This window comes from Electrophorus electricus, chromosome 5 (genome assembly GCF_013358815.1).
Source record: "Electrophorus electricus isolate fEleEle1 chromosome 5, fEleEle1.pri, whole genome shotgun sequence".
In the NCBI taxonomy this organism is placed as follows: Eukaryota; Metazoa; Chordata; class Actinopteri; order Gymnotiformes; family Gymnotidae; genus Electrophorus; species Electrophorus electricus.
Genome location: NC_049539.1, coordinates 4679050 through 4690147, shown reverse-complemented (window position 1 = coordinate 4690147; position 11098 = coordinate 4679050). Strand labels below are relative to the sequence as shown.

At 42.5% G+C, this 11098-nt stretch overlaps 1 protein-coding gene across 5 annotated transcripts; it reads right to left on the bottom strand.

The window, feature by feature from the left end:
* Positions 1 to 2878: 2878 nt before the first annotated feature.
* Positions 2879 to 10970, bottom strand: LOC113588465 (upstream stimulatory factor 2). 5 transcript variants are annotated; one of them, XM_027027650.2, is made up of 11 exons: positions 10640 to 10970; positions 10135 to 10182; positions 9651 to 9691; positions 9347 to 9465; positions 8274 to 8381; positions 7806 to 7947; positions 7312 to 7399; positions 4556 to 4614; positions 4164 to 4258; positions 3700 to 3828; positions 2879 to 3385 (listed from the first exon to the last, which is right to left on the bottom strand). In XM_027027650.2, exons 2-11 carry the CDS (start codon positions 10170 to 10172, stop codon positions 3296 to 3298), a joined length of 909 nt encoding a protein of 302 aa, XP_026883451.2. In that variant the 5' UTR covers positions 10173 to 10182; positions 10640 to 10970; the 3' UTR covers positions 2879 to 3295. The 5 variants fall into 5 exon arrangements, with proteins under 5 accessions (XP_026883451.2, XP_026883450.2, XP_035382194.1 ...); XM_027027649.2 differs by having other exon boundaries at positions 10873 to 10967; XM_035526301.1 differs by lacking the exon at positions 10640 to 10970 and having other exon boundaries at positions 2879 to 3212; positions 10135 to 10421.
* Between the last annotated feature and the right edge of the window lie 128 nt (positions 10971 to 11098).

Genomic DNA, 11098 nt, shown 5'->3' with positions numbered 1-11098 from the left:
GTGCTCCCTGGGGCGCATCACTTCGTTTCAATCCACTTGCCTGTTCGGTAAGGTGAGAAGGTGCCCTTTTGTTGAGGACAAGGAGGTCCAGCGCTGTGCAGTGATCGCTGAAGCCGATGAACAGTGTCTGAGACGAATAGCAGTGTCTGAGAATAAAGCCACAGACCAGCAGGAATAAATAAAAGCAAGATACTGGCATGGTACTCATGGTACTCATCTCTATGCAAAGAGCTGCCTGGTACTGTTCGGTCAAAGTGGTTGATGGCAAAAAACAGCCACACCTATAAAGAATTTTGTAGAGTTTAAACGTGATTCTGATGAAAACCACAGGAAAATGAAGTGTGGCAATTTGTCCGTAGTTGTTGCCGAAAAATAGCACTATGGTCATGAGACCTTAACCGGATTTTTAATTTTAAACTGAAACGGGTTCTTTTGGTGTATAACACGAGGGGAAATGATTCCACACAAATTGCACAAATTTTATTTGTTAGAAAGTATCAAATGGAAAATAGGGATTATCTTACCAAATTTCCATCTTCTTTCACTATTCAAATAATAAAGCCCTGTTGAGTTTACTGATCATCTAATTCATTTTTTCAGGAGCTTCCTCATGGCTAGTTGTTAAACACTGGAAAAGCTGTCAGATTAACAGTGCCCTATCTTTAATTATTTTTAATGGTTTCATAAAGTTGCAGTATAAAATATCTGTTCGGTGTCTTATCATTTCCATAAAACATTAATTAAAAAATCCAGATAAAATACAATTTATTTCTTTTTTTCCTTCATTGTTCCTTTCAATCTGGAAACCCTACTGCCAAATTCACCTTATCCAGGTGAACCTACAATGGGGAGGGAAAATCTCCAGTGGCACGAACCCTGTGGTGATAAAACACTTGCGAGAAGCTCCGGTGTAAAGGCCCAGGGGAGGGGAGCCGGGGTTCAGAGATCAGTCAAACAGCACGAGGGACTCACAGACGCCAGGCTGCCTGCGTGTGTGTGTGCACATGTACCTGTGTGTGTGCGGATCTGCCTGATTGGCAGTTGACAGATGTGTCAAAAGAGCAGCAGGAGGAAAACAGGCTTGGGAGTCAAGGTGAAGGTGAGGCATCAGTGAGTCAATCGCAGGCAACCCAGCGCACTAGAAAACAGGGTGCTGGAGGAACGGTGCTGGCAGGACGAGACGCAGGCAGGCACATCAAATGAAAAACTACGATAAACAAGACAGGACAGACGGAGTTACGATGTACAAATGAACAACAGCAAATCCAATGGTTAGTTTCGCAGAGACCTCTGAAAACACAGACATAACATAAACATAAAACCTACCTGAGAAACAGCTGGATTGAACTGCTGTGAGATGCCTACCTCTCTGTGAGGCTGCTTTAGTTAACTTACATTCAAAGTCTCTTCCTCCAGCACTGCATAAAGCTCATTTATGAGAAATTCATGTGCAATTAATTTAAAAAATTCAGTGTATCTCCCGAGAAAAGGAGGGAATGTAAATGACATTTGCTAAAGCAAAGACATTTTCAAATACCTTTTAAGAATGTGGTAAAAAAACAAACAAACCACCAAACAAAAAACAGTAATTCCGGCCTCATTAGGATCCAGTACAAGTTAAAGTGAGAAGCTAAAGCTTGTTAAAATCGCAGTGGATAAATTAATCTGGCAAGTCATGTATACTTAACATATCTTACAAGTGCAATCAGTGAACTGTCACTGTACAGGTACGCTGACGAGGATGCACTGAAGAAATACGCTGAGACCTGCAAAGCGCACCATCCTTAAAACGGTGATTTTCTGGAAATAGAGCAGCCCCAGCACAACCTGCTCCTGCATGACTCTCTGCCATCTTCACTAGAATAATCTTTATTATTGCTGGAGGAAGCACTGCAGAAAGCACCTTGTAAAATCATGCAAGCAGAATGAGTGATAAATTAATTAACAGAGTTGTACGCCACCTGAATGCTCAAAGTCTTCGCTGTTAGCGTGGTTAAAAGGCTGCACTCGTGAGGAATGAAAGAGCTGCCATGTTTAAATTATCTGCTCGGAGGGGACAGAATTTATACTGGCAAGCATGGCAAGCCATTATCAATCAAAGTTTATTTTTAGTTTTCAAAATTTTACTTTTAAAACCAAAGCATTTTTTAATTAGAGTCAATTTCGACAAATAATCTGCTTGTATATTCTTATTTTTGCACTCCTTGAAATTTTAACGGAGCTCAAAGAACAACTGTGATTGAATGAATGCTTACAGCCATTGGGAAATGTAACAGAAAACATCTGCATTGGGGTTGGTGCAGCGAAATCAAACAACGTGCTCAACTGTAAAAAAAAAAAAAAAAAGGAAACTGCACAGAAAATAAATACTTTGTTAATTTCCATATTATGCAAATATCCTAAAATGTAAGGCAGCATGTCCTACATACATTTTCCCACTGTAAACTGTTTTGTTTGCGGTTTTTTGTTTTTTTTTGCATGAGCAAAGTGGGAAGTGTTCATTGACACACAAACGTCTTTATCTCATTAAGCTGAGTAAACCAGTTCCATTGCTCTGCTTTGGGTGAATCGTTCACTGTAGTCATGGTGGTCCTTGGAAGGCGAAGTGTGATAAAAAGCAAATAGTCCCCCACTGGGCTCATTTTCTGTCAGTGCTGCACCCTTCCAGATGGCCATGCGCGGGTGTTTTGGCTCTGTTTAACTTCACATTTAGTTCTTAACACAAGCAAGATGTCATTTCAGGTTATCATCTAACTTCTTTAGCGCCCGACAGAATTTTTTATGAAACTATGCATTAAGTAACAAACTCACACACACACACACACACACACACACACACACACACACACACACACACACACACACACACACACACACACACACACACACAAAGAAATTAGGAAACACACACTAAACATGATAAAAATGCACCCCCCCCCAAAAAAAACAAGACAGTAATAACTAATAGTTACATGGAACAACACATCCCATTGTAACAATCTATCAGTCGATGAGCAAGAAGAGTCACTCAGGTGTCCTGCGCTGGAAGAGACTGCCCATTCTCTCAGCTCAGGTGGGTTACTGTTGCCCAGTCAGGTGTACAGTCAGTTGGGTTACGGTTGCTATTGTGGGCAATGTGGCAAGCAGCTCTAGCCAGCCACTGTGTGAGAGTTTCTGATTCCATCCACGTGGAAAACCAGCAAAAAGCTGAACTGAAAAAACAAACAAACATGCTTTCTGTTTCATTCAGCTGGCTGCAGCCTCTCTCACAGGTCGTGTCATGTCAGGCTCCGGTTCAGTGGGCCACAGCGTCTGGGATGCTCTGAGACGCGCATTGCCGCACTTGGGCTTGGAGAAGGGTGTTCTCCTTCTTCAGCTCCTCCAACTGAAACAAGCGCCAGAGGCTATTAAACTCTCGATCACACTGGAGATGTGAGAAGGTAAGCCAGTGCTCAACATGGTAGGTGGGACTGGGCAAGGCAGTACTGGAACTGCAACCATTTTCAGTGACTCTTAGGAAGTAATTAGATTGTTTATTTTACTTGGCACTTTGCAAAATTCTAGATATTCCTCTTGAGATCAGGAAATCTTTTTAGTGAATCTATGGAGTGAAATAGATCACCCCAAACTCTCACCCCACTGGCAGACCATTTTGTTTTCAGTGAAACAGGTTAGTTATTTTGGCAGGAGATATGTTACCTGTTGTCGAAGGATCTCGTTGTCCAGTTCGATTCTATTCATCTCTTTATGGCTCTCCTGTAGGGTGTGGTTAATCTGCCGTAGCTCCTCAATGTAATTGCATGCCTTCGACAGGATTCCTCCTTTACTCTGACACAAACACAGGACAAGCGACAAGCTCCATATGTACATATAGGAAACCAAATTATTTTTAATGATGATGATGATGATTTTGGCAATAATTTGGCAAATATTAGCAGTAAATACAGCTTGGTCTTGATATTGTATTTGCTAGTGACAGCATGTCTGGTAATGATTCTGAATGGGTCATGACAGCACGCACCGGGAAAAAGGTGGCATACCCATAACAACAGCATGCGCAGGTAACGAGAGCGTGCATGATGACATCAGGCACTGGTAACCACAGCATGTAAATCTAGGATAATGTTTTGTGCTTGTGTTCATGGCTGCATGGTGCAGCTCACCGCTCCCGTCTTTGTGCTGTCCAGACTGCAGTCGGGGATGATTGTAGACAGCGTCACGATCCAGTTGTTGATCTTGTCTCTCCTACGCCTCTCCACTGCAGGCGACACCATAAACATTGCAAACACAATAACGGCAAATGAGATAAACTGGCCCCTGCCAAATACTTGAGTCAAAGGCACAAAAAAAAACCAAACAAACACCAAAACGCTCGTCGTTTCACATCGCCCTCTAGTGGTTCACTGTCAGGACTGCCATCTGAGACTTCAAAAAGCATTTTACTCCCTTGATGTTTTCAGAATGAACACATATTTAGCATGACCTCATTTCCCAGATGCTTTGAATGTGAAACAGAAATGCTCCCCCTGCCATGTGCCCACACGCTGCCGCTCACCTTCGTTGTGTTGCGCTCTCCTCCGCTTGTCTCTCGGGGTGCGTGGCCCGTCTAGCTTCCTACACCGGCGGCAAGAACAACGGAAAAATCAGCCCTTCACTATCATTCAGACCTTTCACCTTGCATTCATAGTAGCGCCAGTCTGTTTGACTACAGTAGAATACAGAAAGCGGGCCTGAGCTATTCACTCCCTTTCTCCGGCTACACGTGGCACTCAAAAAACCCACACTGCTTGATTCACGACTGGGGCTTTAGCAAAGACCTGCACTCCATTCTGGATCCGTGGGGTGTTTGTTTTAAAGGAGCGGTTGATCTGAGGGCTTCGTGAAGTGCTCTTCAGGCCGCCACCAAAGGCCGTGCATACGCAGGCCCGGCCCACAGGATTGTGGTCCGGGCCCATGGCATAGCCGGCTTGATGCCGGCTTTGCCCACAGAGCGCGCCAAGGCTCAGCCAAACAGTCTGGAGTAACATAGAGCGCTGCCAGATTCCCACGCCCATCTGGCCGGCAGCAAACCTGCCCCCTTGTAAGCTGCAGCGCAACGGGTCCGATGCCATCTGAGAAAAGCGCTGCTCTCAGGTGCGTAATGTTCCCAGAGGTATGATTTTAATGAAGCCACAGTTCTGGAAGGAGTAGCATGTGGGTGGGTGTGTGTGTGTGTGTTTGTGTTTGTGTGTGTGATGGAGAGAAGGAAGCCAAGGGCAGGCCAGACAAAGAAAGGCAAGTCACTGCTGTTCAGGGCACTCTGACAGAGCAAAGCAGAGCAGGGCAGGTTGGGACTTCAATAATACTCTGGATATTACAGTCATGCCCTAATAGTCATATCCTAAAGGGTTTGGAAAGGTAAAGAGGTAAAGCCAGGCCATAGACAAATGCAGAGAGATTAACACCAGTATGTCATAACAGTCACATACAGGGGAAAACCAGCTGTCATATGAAGCCAGAGGGAACACACTTTAGTAAGGGGGGTAAACACAGAAAGAAATCTTAATTAAAAATCATACTTTTGGATAAAAAACAGCAAGCTTTCTCTCTAAGTAAACATGTAGCAGTTCAGAATAATTCTCTCTCAGCATATCAATGCTAGACAATCGAGGGAAAATTAAAAATGATTTTTTTTTTCCGGTGAAGGTTTTCCTTTAACGATTATGCAGAGGCTCTCTGCCCTCTGCTACACACTGACAGGATGAGTTGATTTATTGGATCTATGGGAGAGGAAACACCCTTCTCACCAGTTTAAACCTTCATGTCACAGTGCATCATGATCATTCATGTGGAGGGAAAGTGGGTTTTCAGACACTTTCACTGAGCATGTAATTAACTAATGAGTGCTTTGCCTTAAGATAAATATAAAGTTTGGTAAGATGTTCAGTTGTTAGGAACAATATCCAAACGTGGGGATGATGTAGTAAAAGTATGCCTAATTAATTGCCACTTTGTTTGGTTGGTCGAATCAGTGTTTTAGGTAATGGAGTTTTAACACATATCACCATCACTGCTGGGTTGACAATGGCCAGCCTCATCCCTCCAGACATTCACTGTTTATATCTTTAATGTGATGGAACTTATAGAGAAGAAAAATCAATTGGAAAGCCAGAGCCTAAAAAAAAAATATCTAAATATATTCACCACCCACTTTATATGAGCTGTTTCTTTTAAACAGCTTTCATGTGTAAAGTCAATCTGTAGCCCTTCTGTAGTCATGCCCCAACTCTTAATCAGTTTCTGACCACTGGGACACTATTGGCTGGATATTTTTGGATGGCGGACCACTCTCAGCTCAGCAGTGATGCTTTCACATGCAAAGACTTCAGCAGCGCAGCTGTGTCTGGTACACTCATGCAAACACAACACCATTCCATTAACAGGTCAGTGCCACTGGTGTATTGAGAATAGTCCAACATCCAAATAACACTGGGCCAGCAGATGCCCTGTAGTCACAAAATGTCCAGTGGAGAAAACAAGAGTGGTTGACACATTGTGCACAGGACACATTGTGCACATGCACCCATAAGAGGTTTAACTATTCATCTGGCCAGGGAGATCAAAATCTCCATTTAATCCTGAGATAGTGAGGCGTATCTATGCAGTATAACATGTATGTATAACATACAGAACCTTCACGTGGTCTTTACAGACGTTGGTGCACTTATTTAAGGATCACATATCAAGCACACATGCATGGGACTAGCAATCATTTTGAGCACTCCTTCCTTTTGCATTGTTAACGTAACAATTTGAACCTAAGCACAACCAAGCACACCAGTTACAGCTCATTCATATCACATGATGAGGTCAGTGCAGGCATAACAAGCACTCCTTGCTCAGCTCTGCAGAGAGAGAGAGAGGCATAATGTAGCCAGGAAGGCTGAAGCAGACACCCACCCAATTACTCACTCACCCACCCACTATGAAGCCAGCTGCTTCCCAAAAAACATGCAAGAGATTCCTGACAAAACATTTCCGAGACCTGCCATACATGGCTGAAGGTACATTGCCCGACTTTTTTGCCTGTGAGAATTGCGTGGCTTCCCTCAGGGTAAATTCTCGCAACATTTTAAACAGCTTCACTCTCGCAGCTCCCACGTTCAGAACTTTCCTTTATTCCTAAAATGAACAGATTTTCCTCCATCACCTCCATTTCCTCCAACACTGCATTTGGGAAAAGGTAAGTGAGGCATATAAGCAAGAATTCCCTACAAAAACGGGCATTAAAGCCGAGGCCCTCTTTAGTGCCTGCTTGCAGCTGTTACTCACAGTGGGTATGGGTGAGTGTGAGGAGCTAGGGGGCATGGTGTGCCCACCTGTAGAACATCAGGAGAAGCCATCATCACATAGAACTGACCTGAGTTAGAGAGAGAGGGAGAGAGAGAGAGAGAGAGAGAGAGAGAGAGAGAGAGAGAGAGAGAGAGAGAGAGAGAGAGAGAGAGAGAGAGAGAGAAAGAGAGGTAGGAAAACTGTTACACATACTACATGCTTTTAGTATTCATCACCCCGAGGCCATGTGCATAATTTATAGTGTGATTGTAGTAGAATTAAAGTTTCCAGTTTCCTAAAATGCCCATTATACTCTACTGTATCCTGGTCCTGGGAGCAAAGTATGGCGTCAAAGCTGTTTGACTCATCAGTATCAGATTTATAAACAGATCTCCTGCACATGTATGAATGCATGTACATGCTCGTGGGTGGCATGGAGAACCCTCAGTGTTAGACAGCGCTTTGTTTTATGAGGTCCGTTAACTCTGACCTACCGCCTGTGTGTGGGAGTGAGGGGTTGCTAGGCTGCACCGACACGCCTGTGGCTGCCACGTTGGTTACAGTGGATGCTGGGAAAGAGGCAACTGGCTCCGGGCATCGAATGCCTCCATTACTGTAGGGGCTCTGAATCACAGCCTGCAGGCACACACACACACACACACACACACACACTAACTACATATTCACAAAGACACCTGGGCCAGCATGCAGAAGGAATCTGTTTTGGAGGTCTGTTTGTGACCACATGCAGTGTTAACAAATTCAGTGGCTAGATCAGCACTTTTTCTTAGATGCTTTGTTAATGCAGGCCCTGAGCATCTGGTCATTATTGCAACAATGCATACATTAGCTCTTAAATGAACAGCATTATCTTATGGAATCTCTTAAATCCACCGAGGACTGTAGACTTCAACTGTAGACTGTTGAAGAAAAGCTGGATGAAATGTTCACTGACATTGTACCTGTGGAGTTCCGTTGAAAGATGCCGTGGAAACTATGTCCTCTCCTCCGTTTCCTGCCTCTCCACCCATCAATGGCTGGTCAGTTGCCAGGACGACTTGATAGGTCACCTGAGGGAAATGGAAAGGTAACATTCAGAACATCTTCAAAACAAGGAGGGGCTAGGTCAGATTCTTCAGGTTAACCTTTTAACTATCTGACAGCTGTATTCTCATTAATATCCACAGAGAAATAAAGATCTTGAACAAATGTGACCCAAATGAAGACAAGTCTTGGATTAAACTAAACTCAATTAAAATGTTTTTTTTTTTAAATATTTTGTTTGGTAAACCAGACTTACTAGCTTCACCTTGATATTAACTTGAAGATTTACTGAGTCATTAGCAACAGGACTGAGCTAAGATGCAAAGAAGATCCCACAGATTAATGGAGAAGTTAACTTCACATTATAAAGCTTCTCCGAAACTAGAGCAGGCACAACACCCGCCTTTCAATACTGCAAACAGTCCTCATTTCTTAACCATGCCCCATGCAGAACACTGGGCGTAATCTAATTTAGACCAGGGCCCAAAAACAGCTTTAGCTGTTCACAAAAAAAAAAAGAATAAGTAAATGTCCCATGACAGCCCCCCAAAATCCCTCTACCATCATATGACTCCCCTCCTGACTGACATGTGACTTGGGCCCAGTGCCAGTCCCAGTGAGGGAACAGAATCACATGACCCGTCCTACAAGCAGTGCAGACAGGAAACAAATTGCTCAAGTGAGAAACAACAACATCCTTTGGCATTGTACAGATCTAAAATACGTCATCAACAGCATCTATAAGTGGTAGAACTTCAAATTACTTATATTATTTTTATTTGTAGAGTGAATCTACACTTTGTACTGGCAGTGTATGGTTTATGCCTCATTAATAATAATACAACAAATAATAATCATTTAAAAAACTAGTCACAATACATACACACCAACATGAGCTAGTCAAATCTTTCTGATCTTCCTCTCAATGTTCTTCACATCATTTCTAGAGTAGAACTATCTTGTCTATTGAGGATAGAAGATGACGGCCTACCTGTGCACTGCTGTTGTCTGTGCAAACCTGATACTGGATGTTGTGGTCCACAAAAGATGAAGTGTGTGGAATGCCAGCTATGGCAACTGTAGCTACCTTGCCTCCAGTTGAGCTGACTCCTTTACAAGGTGGAGTAGATTCACCAACAGGTTATCAAGGGATGATACATGGACTAGGTCTAAACAAACTATTTTACTCATTGCAAACAGTGAGTATCCTAAATTGTGTAAACTGTGAGTAGTTCAATTGAGAAACAGTAAGTATCCTAAACTGAGGACTGCACTAATGAATTTCTGGCCAGTACCTTCAGATATTTGTTCAATATCCTCCTCTTGTTTTTCATGCCTGGACACCAAACAGGCAATTATCATTAAAAAAGAACTGAACCTGTTCTGTTGCAGTAAAAGTGACATTGTTAACGATCTGTGAAAATTAAAACAATAATAAAGGGTCACTCAACAATGAGTGTAAATATTTAATGGACTTTCAGGAAGACACTTCTAACTCCCTTTTTAAATCCGTGACAAACACAAAACATAACTGATAACAGTGAACGTAGGCCATACATACATACTCACTCGAGCAGATTATACACCTATCTACCGTATTTTACATATATTTTATCTTATCCACGTGTTCAAGATTATCTATCCATCATAGCTATCTATTTTACAACAAGTAAATTATAATCTCGTTCAACTTGTAGCTATCTTTCTTAAACTCCTCAAACAAAGTAACAACACAGAATTGCGAGAAAGTGCCCATGAGAAGCTCAGGTAAGTGTTTACCTGGACGAAGTCTCCCGAGTCTGCTCTAGAACATCCATCTGCCTTCAGCTTCAGACCCGTGAGTCGGACAGAGATAGCAGATGGAAACGTTGATCACGGGAACAAACACACAAGTCATGTGAATCGCCCGTCTGTAGCCACGTGATTTATCACAACTCAGAACAAGAGAACTAGTAGTGCAAACTGCTCGTTTTGGATTGAGCTTTGCAGAAAACTCCCTGTCAATAAAACGAGAGGCTAACCCTCTAACCAAGTTAAATCTGGCTGCGGAACGTGTGCTGTACTGAATGCCGCGATTAGAGGGTTTTCGAATTAAAAGTGGCGTGCGGATGTACTGTAAATTCAGCACTAAATTATTGTTTTTATGTAAATCCTTTGAGAGAAAATTGTAATAACCTAAAAGTCCATCGCTTTATGTCTGCTGCCTGTGAAGCTTATGCTAACTTGAACTAAAAATGATTCTCTTAAAAGTGCTTTCACGTTACATAAGAGTTGGCATACAAACCTGAGGAATATATCCATTCTTAGCAGAATGTTGTATGTAGCACTTGGATGTTGTGTGTTTACCACCCCATTAACGTATTGAATGTTGGAGATTGTGTAAAATGTATTCTGAAATGTTACTTGCTTTAATCTAGTCTTTAATCTAATAATTCTTAACACTACACATACCATGTAAAAGCGTACCATGCATTACATTTTCTTTTTAGAAACCGAATGCATAATGCTGTTACATACCAATGCATTGAGTACTAAGTGGGATTGAGTTTTGACATGAGGTATTACCAAATGTTTTACCACAAAGACGCCACAAGTAACTCCCTGGTTTCGCGAAACCTTTCACCTCGTTATCGGAAATGGAACCTGAAATTGACCCTTTGTTTTTACTCGGACCGCAATTTTGGCGATACACGCAATACACGATTGGCCTCAGCTTGATAACTGATTGGCAGTTATCTTGCTT